Source organism: Pipistrellus kuhlii, unplaced genomic scaffold (genome assembly GCF_014108245.1).
Source record: "Pipistrellus kuhlii isolate mPipKuh1 unplaced genomic scaffold, mPipKuh1.p scaffold_m20_p_3, whole genome shotgun sequence".
Classification (NCBI taxonomy): Eukaryota; Metazoa; Chordata; class Mammalia; order Chiroptera; family Vespertilionidae; genus Pipistrellus; species Pipistrellus kuhlii.
Window position 1 is genome coordinate 45,813,378 of NW_023425529.1, and position 21,645 is coordinate 45,835,022.

A 21,645-nucleotide genomic window follows, 5' to 3' on the forward strand; every position below is an offset into this window, starting at 1 on the left:
GGCATTAGAAGAGTGTAGCCATCACTCCAGCTGGGAAGATCCCTGACTCATATTTAACTTTTTTTTTTTTTTAAACATTGGGTGGTTGAAACTATCTAGACAGGAGAAGCGATCTTTCCATCCTGATGGAGAGAAGGATGTAATCAGCAACTGAAAAGGCCTGGGAGCAGGTGAGTGAGAAAAATACTTGCTATTTATTTCAGTTAGTAGTTGGGTCTCAAGTCTGCATTTGGGTGCTGGAGCTGAATGCTGCAGTGGCAGCAGTGGGAAGCTAACCTGAGGCCTTACTGTCCCAAATCCCTACAGCCAGTTCAGGGCTGAGACGAGGGAGAGGTCATCCAAACTGCCACGCCGCCCTGCTCCGTGTTCCCAGGCTGCACTCTGTCTTTCCGCAGTGGCCTATGTAGAGAGGTCAGGCTGCCAGGATCCCTGGTGCCCCCAGTTCACTAAACCAACCCCACTTTTATTCTCCAGCATTCCTGGAATCCTTCAAGCAATCTGGAGCCCTATAGACTCTGCCAGTCATTTCTTTTTCTTTCTTTCTTTTTTTTTTTTCTGTCATGCCTATCTCCCTATCTGGCAGAGTTAATGAGATTGTTAAATTGTCAGGTTAGGAGACTTTTAAAAAGCAACATAGCCTAAAACAATGTTATCTTGGATTAAATCTTTACTGCGGCAATTTTTATGTATAACATTCTTTCTCTCCTGAGACACAGAAAGACTGGAGGCATTGAATTGGAAATCAGAGTTCTCTGGTCTCCCTTTACCTGTTGGCTGAAGTTTTTTTTTAATATTTTATTGAAATAAATAAATGTTTCTGAGGATGAAACACACACATGCACGCACACGGAGTCTGAGAGACAAAGGGCCTGAAGAATTCACCATCTCTGGAGGCTTTGCTACTGATGTGGCACCAGTCCCATTCAACCGCATTTTAACTCTGGGTTAACTATAAAAAATCATGCTGGGAAGTAGAGATTTAGGGGGTGTAAGTGAATTTTTAATTCCATCTCCCCTTTCTTTTCCTATCCACCACCCTAACCTTTCCCAAAAAAGCAGTCTCTCTTGAGAAGAAAAGAGTTGAAGAGGGTCCTGGCCGATTTGGCCCAGTGGATAAAGCATCAACCTCCAGATTCAAGTGTCCCAGGTTCAATTCCAGTCAAGGGCATGTACCTTGGTTTCAGGCACATCCCCGGTAGAGGGTGTGCAGGAGGCAACTGATCAGTGTTTCTGGCTCTCTACTCTTCTCCCTTCCTCTCTGAAAAAAAAAATCAATAAAATATATTTTTAAAGAAGAGTTGAACATTAAATGTATGCTTGATCAGAAAAAGGAAATGAATAGATAAGAGGCCTGGGGCTCTCTTGATATGGTCCCCCAACTTTTTTAACTTGAAGATGCATTGAGCAGTCCCACAACATGCAATGTACACACAGTGGAAGTTGGACACTCGGGCAGAGAGAGTCTAGAGTTCTCTGAGGGGCCCTCCGCTTCTTCACTCAAACCCACACATAATCAAATGAGTGAATCTTTCCACGCACAAAGGGGCCGGCACTAAAGCCCCAGAAGAGGGTGATGGAAAAGAAGAGAGCCCGGCCAGCATGGTCCAGGAGGTCATGGTTTGGTTTTCCTCCCTGCCCCCCCCCCCCATGGCACATGCCTGGGTTGCCAGCTCAAACACCAGTGTGGAGTGTCCAGGGGGCAGTGTTTCAATGATTCTCTCTCACCATTGATGTTTCTATCTCTCCCTCTCCTTCTCTGAAATCAATAAAAACTTTTTAAAAAGAAAAGAGAAAGAGAAAGTCTGTGGAAGCTCATTGGGGTTGCATTGGGATCCTGGTAACCCAGGCAAAGACTGAAGTCTCTCTGAGTACTTGTGAGTCCGTGTGTTTAAGACCCTCTCATGCCCTGGATTAAATGTGCTTGGATGGATTTTGGAGAATTGTCATACCTGGATCAATTTTAAGATTCCTGTCCCATAAAAGTAAGTGAGCATGAGAATGGAAACTCCCATATGAGACAAGTATTGTGTGACTTGTGTGTTCTACGGTGGCAAAGTTGGGAAAATGTATTATTCTTTTCCTGATCGTGTTGATCCCTTACCTCTCTGTCCTCCAAGAATTAGCATTCTCACTGGGGACTCTGTGAGACATTCCTGTGAAGGATATGTGTGTGTGTGTGTGTGTGTGTGTGTGTGTGTGTGTTTAGAGCCTTTGGCCAGTGGAGAATTTCTTTAGCCTTTACTGCCTGTGTGTGCATCTATGTGGGTAGGAGTGTTGTCAGCCGGCACTCATCTAAAGGTATAGACTTGTTTTCTCTTCTTTTTTCAAATCTATAAAAAGCCTTTCTTTCTAAGGCCAGTCTTCTAGTGTTGGTGTGAGATTCAGGCTGCAATAAATATGAGAGTGCAAGGGAATAGAAGGGTCGTGAGCACAGAAACATCTCCTGGATTCAGCCCTTCCCCTCTGGGATGGAAGCTCCTGCCATCTTTCTCAGTCTGCAAAGATATTGTCCACTCTTCATGCCCCACCAGCTCAGGACTGGGGATCCTGGATAGGGGTGGGCTACAGCCTAACAGGACTCTCCATCTGGAGGCCACGCTACCAGGCTGCCGGGGAGGGCTCAGTTATATCCTTCCCCACCCACATCTGCATCCCCAGACCTAGGGCCAGCAGACTGGGCCTTTCAGCCTGAGTCCCACAGCCAAGAACCCACCTGAGGGAGTGAGGCCAGCAGCTCTCGGGAGATTCCTCCACCGCTGTCTCTAGACCATCTGCTCCTGAGGCTGATCCACAGACACCTGGGTCAGCAGTTCGGGAGTAGAGCAGGGACAGCCCTCTGACATTCTCCATGGCTCAGAGGATTGGAGCTGGGGGCACTGCGGCAGCCCCTCTGTTCAAGAGAGAACTCCCCACACTGGAATCCACCCGGGTCCGGCTCAGATGACCTCGGTAAGGACGGGGCTGGTCCCAGGCTGCTGGCGAGAGCCCACCCCTCAAAAAGCTCCCACTGCTGGATCCGATGTGTATTCAGACCTGCATCGGTGGAGGATTGAGGGGCCATGGGGAGCGAGGAGCTTCTGGGAGGAGGGGGCCAGAGCCTTTCACAACCAACCAACCAGGCTCTTCCTCTTTTAGCCTTGACCGTGACTAGGTCTTTCTGACCTTGAACATCGCAAGGAGCACATGTGAGGGGGGAGTGGGGAAAGGCCTTGATCTTCCGGTGGCCGGAGAAGGGGAGGGCCGCGAGCCCCCTCGACGCGCCATCCCCCTTCCCGCCGGAGCCCGCCGCCTCTGTTTACACACAGAGGAGGTGTCGTCTTCAGTCTAGACAGGGGCGCTAATAACGACCATAAAAGGCGGCCTCCCCAGAGATGCTCTGCAGCTCAGCTCCCGCGCGCCTACCGCCGGCCGCTCCCTCCGCCTCCTCCGCCCCGCCCTCCTCCGATACCTCGGCTAGGCCCGCGGCGGGTCTTGGGGAAGGGGGAGAGGGTGTCTAGAGGCTGAGAACCCCCCCGCCCCGCACCCTTCCGAACCTCTTCCATCTCCAAAGGTAAGTGGACCCCGCTCTTCCGGCCCAGCCACCCTCGGGGTTAACGGTTCGTCCTCCCACCACCATCAATCTCCTGGCCCGGCTGCCCCTACTCCAGTCCGCCCGCGCTGCCCACCCCGCGCGGGGGGCTTGGCTTTGGGAAGCGTTTGGGTCGCTGGGCAGAACAGACCCCAGGCAGAGCTCAGCCGCTTCCCAGAGCGAGGCCTGGACGGAGCGGGTCACAGCCAGCCGCTGGCTGGGGGGAAGGGGGCTCCGGGGGCAGTCCTCACCCCACATGGAGCTCCGAGGTTTGCGGAGAACGGGCCCCCTGGCAGGCGGCTGTGGGTGTGGCGTTTGGTGGAGGTGTTTTGTTGTGTGCTTTTTAACTCGGTCCCACACCTTTCTTGACACTCAGTAGTAATTCACTAGGCGGAGGAGATCCTCTGCTGGCGGAGGTGGAAAATGTCAGAGCCACGCAACCATTTAACTATTAGCGCGCTGGAGAGACAGAGAATGGGGAAAAATGGCTCGTTTAGGGATGCTCAGGTGAAAGGTGGAGAGATGGCTCCCCAGATGTCCCCGCCGGTACTCCCCACCCCTTCCCCGTTTCCTGAGCGGCCACCGGGCTGGGGTTTTGCGGTGGGAGGGAGCTCAGAGGAGCCGCAGGATCGGAGGATAGAAGGACGCTGCTGATCCCAGGCTGCTTGAGCCTAAAAACCTGACTGGCCCCCTCACCCAGGGTTTCTCTAAAGCCCCCACCTCCAGGCTGTAGGTCCTTAGAAGGCAATACCTAGAGAAGGGGCCTCCCAAATTTATTTTTTAAGTCCCGGGCTCCCAGAGGAAGACCGGGGAACCAAGAGGGCTCCGACCTCTGAAGGAGCGAGTGAAGCAAAAACAGGAGACTGAGCCCCCTTCCTTGACCTCATCTAGTCTGAACCCGACCAAGATCCTGTTGCAAACCCAACTGCCCTAAAGGGGTGAAACAGCGAGGATTGAGGGGTCGGGGCCCAAGCCTTCCACATTCGCCGCTTTTCAGCTTTTCATCTCCCCTCTCCCTGCCTGCTCAGTCCCTACTCCTCTCTCTTTCCTGGCCCCGAGTCCTGCCTCATTTGCATATGCGGCCGAGCCGCTTTCCGCAAACTAGACAGTGACCTTGAACCGGGCCGTCGCGGCCTCGCCCCTGACAGGGGAGTGGAGGGCACCGCAGCGCTGAATCACTCCGACCCCGGAAGCCCAAACACAGCTGCTCCGCGGTGGCCTACGCGGCCGCTCTGACCTGCCACCAGAACAGCGTAGATTTCGTCATTAACCCCTTTCTCCTGGCTCAGCGGCGGCAGCGACTCGAGGCCCCGCGAGAAGGCCTAGGAGATGCGGGAGGGACGGAGGCTCAGACCGAGGAGGCTCGGACAGGGGAGGCGCGGGAGAGGAGCCGGTGGATGCGCGGAAGCACGAGGGCTGCCGCGGGTCTTGACGGAAAGCCTTGGACCACATCCCGGCCTTCGGTTTTAATTAACCCCTGAGTTAATGAGAGGGGCACGGTTGAGCCAAGACCAGCTGCAGCCGGAACCCGCGGCTCAGACGCTGGCAAGCAGGTCGTCTCCTCTCACCCTGTGGTTTGATGAATGTGCCGGAGAGTGGACGTTCAGATCGCCCCGCGGTTCCGGAGCTTGGCCAACGGTAGTTTCGCTGGCGGCTGCGAAGTGCGAGCGGGTTAAACCCGCGGTCTAGACGCGGCTGTCCAGCGCTTTAGGCTGGAAGTCCTTCCCAGCATCCGTACCCAGCCCCAGTGGGCTCGGGGCTAGCAGCTTTATACGGATTTAGGTTTGATGTGAAGCCTCGCACCCGAGCCTCCCGCCGGCCCCGGGGACCCAGGCTGAGAGCGGCGCTCCGGGGGCTGTCTGTCTGAGGGTGGTCAGGGAAGGGGCGCCGAGCTGCGTGCGGCGGGGTCCCACAGGCGAACTGAACCGCGCTCCGTGCAAAGGGAGGCTGAGCGCTTTCTGTTGCCTGGGTCCTCGCTGCGACCCTGCAAACCCCTAGGTTCACTCTGAGTCCCCAGAACAGGACAATGGAGGTGCGAATTTTTATGATGATTTTTGGTAGCTCTCCCTGAGAGGACTAGGGGTCCGAAGCTCGGAAGAAAAGGGGTTTAAGCATGTGCCAGTGCCCACAGAGTCCAAAACCTGGGAAAATGGCTTTTTGATGGTGTCAAATCAGTCTGACAGAAACTGCGAATGAAGGAAGCCTCCATTCCATCCTCATTTCCCTGGCGTGGCATCTGCCGCCCTGTGGCCACAGCTCTGTGTGCTGGGCGGCCGGCCCGAGGCCAGCGAGCAGAGGTCTAGGCTCCTAGGCCCGATATTTCCAAGCTCAGGAGGACTAGGGGAAGGCTGAGATCTTCCTCCCGAGGTCCGCCTTCCAGGAGACTGCGAACCTCTGGGAGGGAAAAGAGAAGGGGGAGAAGCCTCACAGGAACTGGAGATTATTCCGCAAAGCTCAGCTCGCCATTTCTCCCCCCAACAATAGCGGCTGTGAGCCCAGGCCTGCAGACCTCGCCGCCCGCCGAAGGTTCTGATTGAAAACCGCGACAATATTAAAGTCACACCTTGTTTCGTTTTATGACCAAAATAACCCCCAGATAAATTATTTTTAAAAAATTACAATTTCAGTGGCGCTCATTAATGCATCCTGAGAAGGAGGCATAAATAATACGTTGGGGGTGCTGTGACGTGGGATGTGCAGCTGAGGGATGCTCCTCTCTGCCGCCGCGGCCCTTTAATCAGTCTTGGGCACAGCAAGCCCAGTCCAGGCGGGTCTCTTGCCCTCTGTTTGGCACCCGGTTCCTGCGGTTCTGACTGGAGGTGACTGCGCCAGGCTGGCATCCTACTGCTTGGTCTCGGTTAGGCAAGTTGGGCCCCCAAAGGCTCCTGGGTGGGGGTGGGGTTGGTGGGGGAGGGGTGGCTGGCGAGGCAGCCTGGCGGGTTAGGGCGGGGAAGGTGCAGACGCGGAGCTTCTAACTGCGGCCGGTGAGCCGGCTGGGCGACGCCTGCACGGACGCATTTCTGTGGGAGTGAGCAGCTATGGTTTGGGATATGAAATCGCCCGGAGCTGTGGAATTCTAAGAATCTGCGTTTCTCTCGCTGCGTCGTGCAGAGAAGAGAGAGAGAAAAAGAGGGAGATGGTATTCTTTTGCTTCGGTCGGTCTGCTTTGGCTTTTGCTCAGACATTTAACTTTCACCTCCATGGGGTGTTTTTTTTTTCCTCTCCCATATTCTCTCCGAGTCTCTTAGTCTCTAGTTTTCTCTAAATCTTTTGGTGTTTTCTCATATTTAGATGTTTCCTGAACTATTTATCTCACCTCGTATTACTAGAGCTGGGCATTGGATAGGAGCCTGTAATAATCACATAGAAATTCGACTATTTGTCTACGAGGGAGGCTCTGATAGAATGCACCCACTTCTGAAGGTTTTTGGTGTGTGTGTGTGTGTGTGTGTGTGTGTGTGTTGGGTTTCTTATTCTTCTTTTTAATCCACTGGGCTGTGTGCTGCGGACTTAGTTGAAAAGGGTTTGTGATTTCCCTTCGTTGATGAGGCTCACCAATGGCCAGCGTTGGGTACTCAGCCTTTCCCGGAAGGAGCTGCTGAGGCTCGCACCATAAACATAACCCAACAGGATGGCTCTCTGGAGTCCTTTCCCTCGCTCCCAGCACACCCAGTGGCCTCAGCACCGCTATCTGAGGATCCCGAGGGGAGGGTGGGCCAGTTTTGGGGTGCCAATGTCTTCTCACAGTGGGAAGAGCTTCCCAGGCCAACAAAGCTCTGCTAGGGGCCCAGAGATTCTTGCTGCACAGAATCTGGGAGATTCCCCCAGAAGCCCCTGTGACCCGCAGAATCACAGAAAAGAGCAGCCCAAGCCCCCAGATTCCCAAGAGCAGGTAGGCAGGTACACACCGAGCTGGCGCCTTCTTTTCCTGCCTCCCCCGCATCTTTCTCTACAAGCTGAGCAGAAATGCAGGGCTAGGGTGGCTCCCAGCTTGGGGGGGAGACCCTACATTAATAATTCTCCCTGAGTCCTTCCTTGAGGAAAGAGCCCCAAATTCCCGAGGAGAACGAGCTGAAGAAGAAAAGCTCAGCAGCCAAGGGCTGGGAGAGACAGCGGCAGGAAAACCTGCCTTTGCCCCCACTCGCCGCTACTGTAAATAAACCCCGAGCCAAAGGGCTCATCCGTCTCCTTAAACAGCCAGTAAACTTTATATGACACAATATCTAATAGTAATTTATTGGGGAGATATTGTAAATTCCAACGGTTTTAGTTAATAAAGGAGCTAATTAAAGAGGGCCGGGCTGTGCCGGGCCAGCTGTTGGTGAGAAGAGAATACATCTGGGGGGGGGGGGGTGCGGGGTGCAGTGGTGTGGATGTGCGGGCATTTTTTGGCGTGGCTGTTTCCCCCTCGCCCCGCGTCCGGCGATTGCCTCACTCTCTGCGTTAGGTTTTATAGGATATCTTTAAAAAACTAGAAGCCAGCGAATAAATCTGTCCCCGCGTTTCGCCACCCCCCCCCAATTGGGGAAGGGGGACGTTGGAATTGGTGCGGGGTGGGGTGGGGGGGATCCGCTGTCCCCACCCATCCCTCTGGCGGCGGTGCCCACGTGAGCTGGACGGCCAATGGGTGGCCGGTGCAGGTTTAACTATGTTTAATGTCAGATAGCAATAAAGTAGAAGCCGCCGGTCGGGCCCCGCGGAAATGGGAGAGCATAATCTCCTGAATCCCGGGTTTGTGGGGCCGCTGGTGAACATCCACACGGGAGACACCTTCTACTTCCCCAATTTCCGCGCGTCCGGCGCGCAGCTGCCCGGGCTGCCTTCGCTGTCCTACCCGCGCCGCGACAACGTGTGCTCGCTGCCCTGGCCGTCGGCGGAGCCGTGCAATGGCTACCCGCAGCCCTACCTCGGCAGCCCCGTGTCGCTCAACCCGCCCTTCGGCCGCACGTGCGAGCTGGCGCGCGTTGAGGACAGCAAGGGCTACTACCGCGAGCCGTGCGCCGAGGGCGGCGGCCTGAAGCGGGAGGAGCGCGGGCGCGACCCGGGCCCGGGCGTGGGACCCGGGGCCGCGCTCCTGCCGCTGGAGCCGGCGGGGCCGCCCGCGCTCGGGTTCAAGTACGACTACGCGGCCGGCGGTGGCGGCGGCGGCGACGGCGGTGCCGGACCCCCGCACGACCCGCCCTCGTGCCAGTCCCTGGAATCCGACTCCAGCTCGTCCCTGCTCAACGAGGGCAACAAGGGCGCCGGCGCGGGCGACCCCGGCGGCTTGGTGTCACCCCTAAACCCCGGCGGCGGGCTCGCGGCCAGCGGTAAGCACCCCGGCCCGCTCCGGAGACGCACTGGGGCGGGACGTCTGACGGGGCGGGCGGGGTCGGGCCGAGCCAGGGCCGCCTGGGGTGACAGAATGTGTGGTGAGGAAGCGCTTCTTTTTAAAAAGAAGTGGGGGTTGGGGAGACCTATAAACATGTAAATATCCCCATAAAAGAGCTGAAGAGATTCCCTTCTACTTTAGCCCCCGGCTGGAGGGGGCAGGGAGCTCGGGAGGAGGGAAATTCTTGACCGAGGCTTCCCCAGGCTTGAGGGGTGGGAAGGTGGGGCCCAGAGCTGGGTCCCTGCTCCTCCTGAGCCCCCCACAGCCTCCGTTACCGGCATGTTTTCGCCAGTGGATAGTTTAACTCTCGCCACTCGCTCGTGTCTGTTCTAACTGATCAGGGACCCCATCCCGGAAGATGTGAGAGGAAGGGACCAGCATATCCCGGAGAAGAGGTTTGGGAAGAAGGGGGGAAGAGGAACATAGAAGGGTCAGGGACACTGCAGTGGCAGATAGAGTTGGCAAAGCAAGGAAAAGAAGTGAAAGAGGAAAAGAAGTGAAAGAGGAAAAGAAGTGAAAGAGGAAAAGAAGTGAAAGAGGAAAAGAAGTGAAAGAGGAGAAGGAGAATGGCGAGGGGTGGGAGTTGGTAGGGGTGGGCTCTGCAGAGAAGAGAGGCGCCAGGAGAGGAAGGGCTTGGGGCGGGCATGAGGCCAAGGTGACGAGGACTAGGGAAGGAGCAAGGGCTCCGAGCCTGTCCCCTCTCGGTCTCCTGGCCAACCCCCGTTCCCCGGTTCGTCTCCACCCAGGCACGCCCTGGTACCCGATCCACAGCCGCTCGCGGAAGAAGCGCAAGCCCTACTCGAAGCTGCAGCTGGCGGAGCTGGAGGGCGAGTTTCTCGTGAACGAGTTCATCACGCGGCAGCGCCGGAGGGAACTCTCAGACCGCTTGAATCTTAGTGACCAGCAGGTCAAGATCTGGTTTCAGAACCGGAGGATGAAAAAGAAGAGACTTCTGTTGAGGGAGCAAGCTCTCTCTTTCTTTTAGGGGGGCCAAGACAAGGGAGCCAGCCCCAGACTGAGCCCGTCTCTGGCGGAGAGCAAGAGGGGGCGCTGCCTGGGACACAGGCTCCCCGCTTAGAAGGCCAGAAGTCTCTGGCAGGCCCTCTCTGGACGTCCTCTTGTCTGTTTTCTTCGTGTTCCCCTCTCACACACCCCCAGCAGGTCCTGCCAGGCCCCAGAGAGAAGGGAAGAGCCCGGCCAGGGAGACAGAAAGCCACAGCTCAGGCCAGGGACAGACAGGGCAAGCGGAGGCATCGGGGAAGGGTTGGTTTGAGGCAGCCTGAGGCTGAGGACCCTGCTCCCACCACTTTCCCTCTGTGATCTTGTCCGCCTGCAGGAGTGAGCGAGGGTAGGGACAGTGGAACAGTCTCCCAGAACTCGCTGTTGGGATTAGGAGCCGCTGACAGGAGGGAGCAAGAGTAGAGGTCGTTAGAGAGAGTAGAGGGGGACAGGGCGGCTCTGGGAGGGCAGGAGGAAGTGGGGAGATCCAGGAGGAAGTGCGGTTTGGAAGGACAGAATGGTCAGCAATACCCATGTCCAGGGTGTCTGGGTCCTCCAGGCCTGGACAGCAGCGCAGGCAGAAGCATGAACGGTTGGCAGACCTGGCTGCAGACAGGAGATCACAACCTTATGTCCTCTCTAGGGCAGGCTGTCTGAGCGTCTCCCGGTCCCCAGCCCTCTCCCAAGCCTGCCAGCCTGTTCGCTCACGGGTGTGCTGCCATCCTCTCTTCCTGCCCCCTCGGTGGCTGCAGACCAGAACCACAAGCCAGGAACTGAGGGCTAAGCAGACGCAGCCTCAGATTCCATAGTCACTCTAGGGGCCCCCACCTGGCCCTCCGGGGGAACCCACGAGGCTGTGAAAGGGGCTTGGAGCACGGCTTTGATTGGCGGGTGGAAGAATTTCTGGCTGCCACCGCTAATTCCTCCTTTCCCGCTGGCGTTCATGGTCACGGCCGGCTAGAGGCTGGACTGGCATAATTTATGAGGCAGGAGGAGAATCCGCCCCTAGAGGGGCTACTGGCTGTAGTGGCCCAGCTCAGCCCAGGTTTCCCAGGCTGGTGACAATGAAGGAGGAGGCACTGCAGCCCCCCACCCAACTAGTTTCTGTCTCCCACTCCACCCTCTCCCCAACTTGGCCCTTTGTCTCAGGACCCATGGCCTGGTATACAGGGACCAGGGCAGAGGGAGGAGCACATCTCCAGAACCTGTTGGAGGTCAGAGAGTGGCTTCTCCAGCGGAGGGCCTTCTATTCACAGCCCCTATCAGGCCCAGCCCACCCCCAGCCCTGGCCCCAGGCCCAGCCCCAGAGATGCTAGCCTGGCTTAGGAGACAGAAGCAGTGAAGGAACTTGCCTGCCTTTCCATATTCCATTTCCCTCTGAGTAAGAGTCCCCCATCCTCCCATCTGCTGCCCTACCCTTGCCAGGAGCAAGGGACTGACGGGAGTTCAACTCAGCTTGGGAAGAGTGGAACTGGCCTGCTCGCTGGGAGTTCTTCCTGCCTGGGGAGCGTCTCTCCTAATACACCCTCCAAAGGCAATCCACAGAGTGTCCCCCTCCCATTCTCCCACCAGCACACAGCTCTATACAGGACCCTGCGGAGGCAAACTCATAGGGACAGCTGAGCCCAGCACACCGGTGGGCGCAACCCACTCTCCTGACTGTACTTGCAAGCAGGCAGCCTCATGTCCCCAGATAAAACCCTGTAGAGTGGCCATATAATCACATGCTCCCATCCTCCGCTGGGCACCTGACACACTTTCCCAGCCACATGAACTTGTTCCCCTTATATGTGAGTTTGCAGCTGTCTGCTGCTGCTGGGTCTGAGGCACTCTCCCCTTTGCCTGGTCACCCATGTACCTCTTCGTGCAGCCCCTCCTGTGACCTCAAGGGCCCTGGGGTGCTGGAATCCATCTGCATCACCCCAGCCTGACTCCCACTGCCCAATACAGAAGAGAGACCAGAAGACTCTCAAAGGGTGGAAGGAGAAAGATATGCAATATTCTCTTCCTGTCGCTTTAAAATTGACTTCTGTGAACTCTGTCAATCTGTGTCCTGTTCTCTGTGTCTGTTGATAGTACCTTGTGCAGTCCCTGTGGGTAGACAACCTCTCTTCTCTCCCTCCCCAGCTCTCTGTAGTGCGCCCTCCTATTCAAACAGCTGTCTTTAGCACGTTTTCCCCTTTATATAGTCCTTGTACAGAGTTTCTTCATCATATTAATATTAATAATACTAATTAAAACATAACTGTATGGTGATGTGTTTTTGTTTTGTTTGTTTTTTAGAAAAAAAAAATTAAACTGGTTCCCCACACATTGTCTCCTCTGTTTAGGGAGAATGGGATCCTCAGCCTCCGAGCTGTCTTCCACTTTATTTTCTCCAGCTCAGGTGAATAATAAAAAGAATAATTATAATAATAAAGGAAGAGCAGTTTCAGGGGCAACAAAAATATATGAGCAATCAAGATCTGTTGATGAGCTTCCATATCCACTCCTAAGCAATTACTAGCGGAGAGAAAAAATTGGGGGGGGGGCATAGACTGGGGAGGAGGAGAGGAATATCTGAGAAGTCCTGGGCTGTAAAAATAATGTGAGCAGCTTGGAGGAGGCTGAGATTACTTATCTGCAGGGCTGGGAAAAGAAAGTCTGAGCTACAGGATCTCCACGAAGCAAAGCCAGGGCAGGGGTGCAAGCAGGCTGGAGCTGGGATGATGAGAGTGGGATACGGGCAGGGTTTGGTGGGTCCACACTTCAACCCCAAGGCCCTGACTCCATGGCTTTGCTCTGGGAACATATCTGTGCACTGCAAGAAGATCGGGCAGGGACTAAAGACCACTTGAAGCTGGAGAAATTGGCTCCTTTTCTCTCAGCCAGTAACCTTCTCTGGGCCATGGTCAGAATCCGGGTTCCAGCTGAGTGCATGAGCCCTTTGCAACTCCACCTCCCCCCTTCCTTGTAGGTGCAACGGCCTCCCTATGCCTCTGCCCCTGAGCCTCTGGTCCCTGAGTTTCTTATTTTCGCAGCCTGGCTCCAATGATAGTCTCCTCCAAATTCCCCTCCACCCTGCTGGGCCCTCTCCGGAATAGCTGAGGTCCCCACCCTAGCTCAGCCTGCAAACCACGCCTTCCGCCCTGAAAACTTTGTCGCTCTTCCTTTCCTTTCTCCTGCAACTAGTAAAACTGGTAAATTTAAACCAAACCTCATTTCCCTTTGCCCCTAATCCCAGCTGTCTTGTATAGATAGCTGAGGGGTTCAGGCAGGAAGAAGATGATCCCAAGCTTTGAGGGTACTCACACAAAGGCCCTACAGAGTGGGGGCAAGGCTGGGAACAAGATAGCGTCTGGCAGCCATGAGCTGGGGGAGGGACTGGGTGGCTGTGCCTGGATCTGCATAAAGGGGGGAGGAGGATCTGAATCCCCATGAACCCAGGGACACATCCATACAGAAAGTTAACAGTGAAAACATTTCTGGCTAAAAAGGAAGAAATGAAGTTAGGGAGGCCGGGAATAACTGGCCCTTAATTTATTCCCTCGACTTATTCTGAGATACTGAAGATCTGAGAGAGAATAGGTCCTGTTGGGTGGTTTCTACGCAGCACCCACCCCCACGCAGTAACTGGGGGAGTGTCAGTGAAGGAAAGACACCATAATCTCCTCCCAATGGCTGAAAAACAAGTCCTTGGGTCTCCTGGCCAAAGAGAAGGTCATGGTTGAGACACAACTCAAATATTTAGGGCACACCGCTGGAGCTCTTGATCTGGGCAAAGATTGCATCTACTTTGCAACTATTTGTCTGGTTCAAGGCCTCAAACTACAATTGACTCCACCGGCTTTCAGACAAAGCATCCTGGTCTCCACTGGGTCTTCCGGAGCAAGAAATGGGGAGAGTTATCTGGATAATCCAGATAGAAACTAATCCTGCTGCTGTGTGTTTGCAAGCTCATATACAAATATGAGCCAAATAACTTGTGTGTTTGGCCCTGATCATCCACTCAGTTCTCCTCCACTCTGATCTGCACAAAGGCAGCTAGGGCATTAAAAGCCACTGTGCAGCGGACGAGAGGTGGTCGGGCAGCCGGGTTCTGTGGAGACTAATGCAGCCGGCGCGGTGGATGGCTCTGATCCAGCGCAGAGAGGGGACAGCCAGCCTCGCTCTGCGAACAAAGCAAACCCCGGGGATTCAGGTTCCGGACAGCCCGGAGCCTCTGCCCATCCTCCCCGCCATTACCGGGAAAGCAGGAGCGGTTCTCGGGGCCCCGGGCCGCGCGGGAAACACACTAGGGAGCTCCGGAGCCTCTCTGCGAGGCGGGCACATGGAGGCGCCGGAGATGCCGGTGTAATTCGACTCGAGGTGGCTGCAGGCCCCGGATCCCGGAGCCGCGTGGATCCCGGGCCTGGAGGTCGGAGCTGCTGCCCTTCCGTGTCTGTCTCTGCGGAGACCGAGTTGCCGGTTTTCCGCCGCGAAGTGTGCGGCCGGTGCCCGCGCCCCCTGGACGCCCCGCAAACTGCTGGCGGCGTCGCGCTCCCCGCGCGGGGAAGCGGCCCCCAAGACAAAGCGCCCCGGCCGCCAAGGATGACGCGGGCAGCTGGACCGCCCTCTCCCAACCGTGGCCGGCCGGGTGGCTGGGGCTCCGGTCCAATTTCCCGCCCGGCCCGGCCCAGGCTCCGGTCCGCTCCTGCGGCCCGAGGCGAGGAGAGCGGCCGCGCTCCCCAGCCCCGGGGACCCGCGGAGCTCCCCGCCGCTCAGCCCGGCCGCTGCGCTCGCCGCCCGAGGCCCGCGGGGCCCGGGAGGGGTGGGCTGACCCCTGCTGGCCGGAGCCGCGGAGGCTGCGGAGCCGGGGCCGGCTCATCCGCTGGTCCCTGAGCACCCCGGGCCTGGAGGGCGCCCCGCGAGTTTGTGGGAGCCCTCGAAGAACAGCCCGGGTCCGAGGCGCTGCGGGGCTCTGGGAGCCAGGCCTTTTTCCTAAGCGCCTTCCCTCCGCCGGGCACGCGGCCGCCCTCCCTCCGCGCCTCTCACCCCCAGCGGCGCTGCCCCCAGGCTCCTGCCCCAAGGAGCCTGGCCAGGGAGCCAAGGAACTGGGCTTGGTCTCGCCCAGGGTGACCAGCCGGTTGTTTGTGAGTGTTTTCTCCTCCCTGAGTCGGAGCCACTTCCTGGCTACGTGGAGACCATCCTCCACTTGACCAGTTTCCCTGAGCCAGTGTAGAGAGCGTCTTTCAAAGACAGGTCTGTGTGGATGGGACTCACCACCGGCGGGGAAAAGATGTTCCATAAAATGCACGCAAATATGAATACATCGAAACCTTCTAAAATGCATAGATTACAATCTATATTACATATACATTCTGGGAATGGAAAATACATTTCTCTAGAAAATATACATACAGAGGCAATTCCAGCTATTGTATGGTTAAAGCAATCTCCCAGAAAAAGATTACATAAAGCATGTACATCCACCACACGTAAAATTAATTTACAAACAGCACGCTTCCACATATTCTACAAAGGGAATTACAGTCCTGCATCTATTTCACTACATAGAGCATAGAAAATCAGTGCCCAGAAAATACATCCAGATAGTAATATATCCACATAAAACTGCATTAAAATACATCCTATTATTATAGACACACAAAGTGCATATCTACCCAGTGTATGAAAAAAAATATATTCTGTAAATTATGTTTGCATACATGGTGTGTACCAAATATAAGTTGAAAAGCATTCTTTGGGTTCACACATCGTATTTATAATATACACTTCTCAGGCAATCTTTAAAACAGTAGTGGGAGGAAGATCAGGCGTTGGCAATGACCATCTCCATGGGTTAGCCTCTTTGCTGTACTTGAAAAACCCTTCGATATCTACATGCATTATTTATATAAGTGGTCTCCTCGCCCTGACTCCCTGTTGCCTCTCTTGTCTGAAGTCAGGGTCTATATTTAGAGTGCTAAGCCCTGTTTGCACAGGGTCTGGCTGCATAATCACTGGTGTATGGAATTAGCATTATGTAATTAGGTTATCCCCTGTGCCTCAGGACGTGTTCTCCTGGACCTAATATAAACATATTATAAAGTTCCTCTGGGCTGCCAGGTAGGAAAGGGGGAAGAGAAAATGCAGCAACCAGAGAAGTATGTAACAGGCAGGTTGAGCTAACAGGCAGTTCCAGGTATGTGCTGGGCTCCTGAAAATGAAGTTATTTCCATTTAAATTTTAAAATTCTTTTCATCTAAGTCTAGGGAGCATCATGAAGCAAACACTGAACCTCTTCTTCTATGCCCTTGTCAAATCCCAGGGCAATCCCACTCCTTCCCAGCTGCCCAGGGTCTGGTTCTGGCCTGTCCAGCGCCTGCCTCAGCTCCGGTTCCCAACCTTAACCTTGGTGGAGTCTACAAAGACAGCAGGGAAATTATATCCCATAATCCCAGCTTTTTTTCCCCCCAACAAAACCCACTCTCAATGCTTTTTGAGAGGCAGTAGTAACTTAAAGCATTTCCTGGCACTGAGCTAACTCTGTTGTGGCCCCCTAAAAATTAGTCCCATGTGGGTCTTTCTTTAGCAGCTAAAGATCCAGGACTGCATGACACATGCCTATGGAAAATTCTTGGAGAAGCAGTGTGCTCACACCCAGCAGAGATATTGTTTATGAGTCCATGGGTTCTGTGTAGACGCGGCCATATTTTACTGTCCAAAGGAATCAATTAATTAGTGCCTTGCCAGTCCCCCCCCCCCTCCCTCCCCACCCCACCGGATGCTGCTTGGCTGAGCCCGAGTGGCTGAGATAGATTTGCTCGGCCAGCTTGCTGGTCTTGTTAACAAGCTTCGTCATAAAGATGAAGATGATAAGGAGAGCCAGGAAGCCCTGGTGGCCTGGAGAGGGTGGGAGTGGGGGCTCGGGGACCCAGCCCAGCCGTCTGTAGGACAGCCCTGACCCACGAAGCTGCTCCATGCCGAGCGAGCGCCATTCTTCCCTTCTGGGGCGTTCTTGCTGTGGCTTGGATAATTCTCGCTCCCCACTCCTTCCCTGAATTTTCCCTTTTCTTCCTCAAGCCCTCCATGTTTAAAAAGTCCTTTAAATAAAAATATGTAAACCTCTGTCTGTGAGTGCCTCTCTTGCCCTCGGCCGCGTTTCTTCAGGGACCTTCTGCCGTTTCCTTTCTCTGCATTTCTCCCCGAGGTTCCTCTCCGGCTGGTCTGGCGCTCTCTCGCCTCCTGCGGCTCTCTCTCTGGCTTCATGGTTGCTTTTTCTACCAAGTTGGTGCTGACTCGGGACCCAAGGAGCTTATAAAAAGAATAAAAACACCCTCTGGTTATCTCGCTGCAGAGTGAACACCCCTCGATAAGCCAAACCCAGTGGGGGGATACCTCGGATGTAATAGCTGGTTTGCGTTGCAACACTTAATTATGTTTATTCTCACCAATGCGCATACTTAACGGAGAGATATTGATATTAAAGGGCAAGGGGGGATTAATTTTACTTTTATAGTCGTGTATTAAAAGCAGGAGATGATTTGAATCTCCTTTAAAGGGGCCAATATAAGGGGTAGGGAGAGAATAAGAAAAGCGGGGGAGGGAGAAATATGACTGAAGGCGAACAAAGATCTTTGCCCGAAGAAACAATGTAACACTAGACACAACTATAAAGTCTGGGAATGTAAGAACCAGGACTCTCCCCGCTTCCCCCATTTAGAATTCTTTCCCCGGCACTTCCTGCTGAAACCCCAGCCCTGGCTACACAGCAGCATTCAAAGAAGAATTCATCAATTATCCGGATAATTGTAGGGGGACAGAGAGAAGGCATTCCTCTCTTATTGTCTGCTCCTCGGTGGTATCTTTGCAGAAGAGGGGGGTGTATGGGATATAGAGTAAAAGTAGGTGGTAGGATCGCCCAATATCACCCTATCCCCGACAAGATGGCTACTCCTAAGCCAAAGAGGTCTTAGGCAGGAGCTTAGACATTCTGGAGCCTCCTGAAGAAGGGATAAGAGAGTTTGAAGGCCTCAGCGAAACAGTTTCATTTTTGAGGAATTTGCTTGGCTTTACTTTTTCTGCATAGACCTGTCTCATCTACTATTGTAATTACCACAAGTAAGCAAATAACAGACAATTATAGGGGTGTCCATAATATCTTTTATTTTATAGCCGCACAAGACATGATTAGAGTTAATGTCAGTGGCTCTATTGGAGCCTGGGAGAGACAGCAAGTGGTGAGATAGAGTGGCCCCATAGTCCTTTTCATTCCTATTTTTATGTGTGTGTGAATCTCCAGAAATCCCTAATTCTCTAAATTTCATCCCCAGATGTCTTAAGAGAAATCTTTAGTATTTAAGGGGCTAAGAACTCAGAGAAGGGCAAACAACAATTTGGTATTTAAATCTCCTCTTTAGTCTCAGGAGCAGTGATCTCGCTCTCCCCAAACCGTCCCCCCCCCCCACTCCATCCCTAATCAAGGCCTTTTCTCTCCGCTCTCTCTCTGATTAGGACCATTAGGGTGAGGCCAGTGAGAGGAAACTAGGGTCTTACCAAAAAGAAGTTCACTGTCATCCCCAACTGGTCGCTGGGCCCAGAGTGAAGCCCCTTTGACCCCAAATTGGCCTTCGTTCCTGACCCTCCACCCAGGGACATGTGGATGGGGGCAGAAGCCAGTCTACAGCTGTGGAGATCATTTGGGGTGGGGATAGGAAAAGAATATATATATATATATATATATATATATATATATATATATATATATATATATAGTTTGTTTGTTTGTTTCTGGGATTCAAAAGACCAGAACAAAAGATTGTGGTAGAGAGAGGAAGAAGAGATTACAGTAAAGAGCTAGGCAAGAGAGAATCAAGGAAAACCATGAAACCAGCAAGCACGAGGGAAATGAATGAGTGAAAGAAAGGGATTAAGAAGGGGGACAGTAGAAGGGGTGGGAAAGAAGCAAGGAAATAAAAAGGAAAAGGTAGGAAAAAAAGGAAGAAAATGACAGAAGGGGGAGAAGGAGGGAGATGAAAAAAGGAAAGGAAAGAGAAAGGAAGGAAGGAGGAGGCAGAAGCTCGCTCCGCCTGGCTGCCTGCAGGAGTCTGCGGGGGCGGGGGCTCAGTGACAAAGTGAAGGTCAAGTTAGCATCGTACCTTATATGGAAGGTGCCGTCCTCCATTTCAGCCTCTCTTTCTGCCAGGACTTGGCCATGGCATTTCTGGTCTTGTAAAACTGGATTCTTTGGGGTCTGAAGAAAGGGGACCTCCCGCCTTCCTTCATTGGGGGTGAGCTCCGCGGGCCAGGGAAGCAGCTCCCGGAGAAGTCTGCCAATGAAGACTGCGGGGAAACTTTTCTCTCCCTTTCTCTCCCTGGCTCCGCTCCTGCCAGCTGGGCCCCCTCCCTCCCGCCCGCCCTCCCTCCTTCCCTCCCTCTCTCCCTGCTTTCTCCACCCAGACGCCTCTTTTCTCTCCACTTCTCTCGTCCGCCGCGCCTCTCGCCTCTGTCTGCGGCTCCGGGCTCCGTCTCTCTCCACGCCCCCCTCTCCCCTCCTGCAGACTTCCAAATCCGCTCCACTCCAACCGCGAAGCGGAGCAGGACGTAGGCATTGGAGAGGAAAGTAGCCGTCACAAAGAAAAGTTCATGTACAGCTTACATTTCTATTCAGGTCTCCTTCCGAAAACAAGGCGGTTCGCTCGGTAAGGAGAAGTGAGGCAGCGCGGGGGCGGGGCTGGGGGACGATGGAGAGGCAGGAGACCTGGGTGAATTTATTTCTCAGGACCAGAGGCTGAAAGAAAGGGCGAGGAGCAGGATAGCGAGAGGAAGGCGTTTTCACCCGGCGGCCGGCAAAGCAGGCTGCCCCCGTGCGCGTGGGAGCCCGGCGCGCCCGCCCAGAGCGGTGCCCGGCGCTGAACCCGCTCAGCCCAGGCCCTGGGTGCGGAGCAAGATAGCCTGTGAGATGTTTGTGGGTCTGAGAGGTGCGGGAGAGGCGGGGATGGAGGGGGACGGGGACAGACAGTAAAGCGACGCCGCCGCAGCTGGCCCGCCCGAGGGGAAGTGAGCTCCCGAGAGGCGAGGAGAGGCGAGGCGAGGGGCAGCAGCGCCTGGGCTGTGGGCAGCGGGCAGGCTCCACCCAAGGCGCTGGGAGAGAGGAGCCTGGAGTGGGACCCTTGATCCTTCCCCTCCAGGGTGCACGAGGGGTGAGACCGAGGTGGAGACGGAGAGAGGAAGAATTGGAACGTGGTGTGGGGTGTCCTTTTTCCTGGACCTCACAGCTTGTTCTCACCGCTCCCCGCCCCAAGAGCCCCTTTTAAGTCTAAACATCGCTTTTTAAGTGGGATTTTTAATGGCGCGAAGGGAGGGATGCTCAGAAGCAATGGTGGGGGCTTCTGGTGAAGTCTGATGCCCCCCAAACCCCTAGTTGTTGTGGCCTTCACCCTTCCCAACTGGAAACCAGCCTCTGGGAACCGTCCCCTCCCTTTTACCTCGTTAGTTGGGGGCGCCTAAGGGATCTGACTGGGGCCCAAGGCCCAGGCTAGGAACTGCTGGGAGCAGCGAGGGTGGTCAGCGGAGCCCGCCCACCCCATGTTCGGATAATGGAAAACACAGGGGAGGATTTGATTATTTCTGCTCGTGTTAAGGATCCCAGCTTTCAAAAGCAGCATCTGACCCTGAGATCTAAGGTGATAATTGTCTCGCCCACAAACATTAATCCAGGCAAAAAGCTCCGACTGCAGGGCTCAAGGGGCTGAGAGGGCGGCCAGGGCTTGGACATTTGCTGCCAGGAAGCCCAGGAAGGGAGCAAGGGAGCAGGAGGCCCTTCTTGGTGTTCTCTGGGATTCTGTAGAGAGTGTTTTAAAAGGTCAAAATGGACTGGGCAAGCCCTTTCTGAGGTGCCCGGCAGCTCAAGGAAGAAGAGCTCCCAGAAATACGGGCATTTAGGAGCTGGGACCTTTCCCCATAGTGTGGGGAAAGACGGAGGCGACCAGACCTCATGCTGCAAAAAGTGTTTCAGATCAAAATGTTTCGGGTCTGTGACAGAAAATGGTAGCGGCCTGGGAGATTTCGGGACTTGCAGGGCGTGGGGCAGGGTCAGACACTCTGGTGGAGGTGGAGGTTGGGGTCTGGTGGAGGAATCTTAGGGAACAAAATTAGAGAGGTATCCCCAAGCCCATTTCCTCAGAGAAGCAAACACACACACACACACACACACACACACACACACACACACACACACACAATGGGCCCCGAGATTGAAAAACACCAGATGATCTGTTTCTAAGGGACATAAACAGGCCAAGCAGATGCAGGTTAATAAAACCCGCAAAAGCCCAGACAGGAACACTTAAAATGCCCTAGAAACAAAACACACCGTGACAAATCCTCCTCCAGCACACAGTACATGCACCAGAACGTTCCCAGGCACAGAGGCCTTCCCCATGTCGGGTCTCCACCGGGGACACTCAGGTGTGCCTGCCGGGCACACACAAAGTTGTGCACGCTCCCAAACCTGCTGGAGAAGCCCTTGGTGGGAGGAGCAAGCACTGAGCTGCACACACACACCCCACCGCGCCAGGCCCCTGTCTCCTGAGCCTCAGTAATGCACGATCCATACCCAGAGATAAAAGTCTAGACAATAGATGGCTGTTTATGACAACAAGGCTTTCCAAGTTTGGGGCCAGCGATAAATCTCTGGCGAATCTTCCTGTAACTCAACTTCTGGCCCTCGTGCCCCGAGACTGCA

General features: G+C 54.6%; 1 protein-coding gene and 1 long non-coding RNA gene across 2 annotated transcripts; one reads left to right on the forward strand and one right to left on the reverse strand.

Annotated features, from left to right (window-relative positions):
* Window positions 1-8,247: 8,247 nt before the first annotated feature.
* On the forward strand, window positions 8,248-12,178 carry HOXC12 (homeobox C12). Its single transcript, XM_036457546.2, has 2 exons — window positions 8,248-8,877; window positions 9,686-12,178. Exons 1-2 carry the CDS (start codon window positions 8,271-8,273, stop codon window positions 9,922-9,924), a joined length of 846 nt encoding a protein of 281 aa, XP_036313439.1. The 5' UTR covers window positions 8,248-8,270; the 3' UTR covers window positions 9,925-12,178.
* A 3,068-nt stretch (window positions 12,179-15,246) lies between these two features.
* On the reverse strand, window positions 15,247-19,285 carry LOC123653184. The gene is made up of 2 exons (XR_006742842.1): window positions 19,058-19,285; window positions 15,247-17,213 (listed from the first exon to the last, which is right to left on the reverse strand). It is a non-coding gene; the product is annotated as an uncharacterized LOC123653184 (long non-coding RNA).
* Window positions 19,286-21,645: the final 2,360 nt, after the last annotated feature.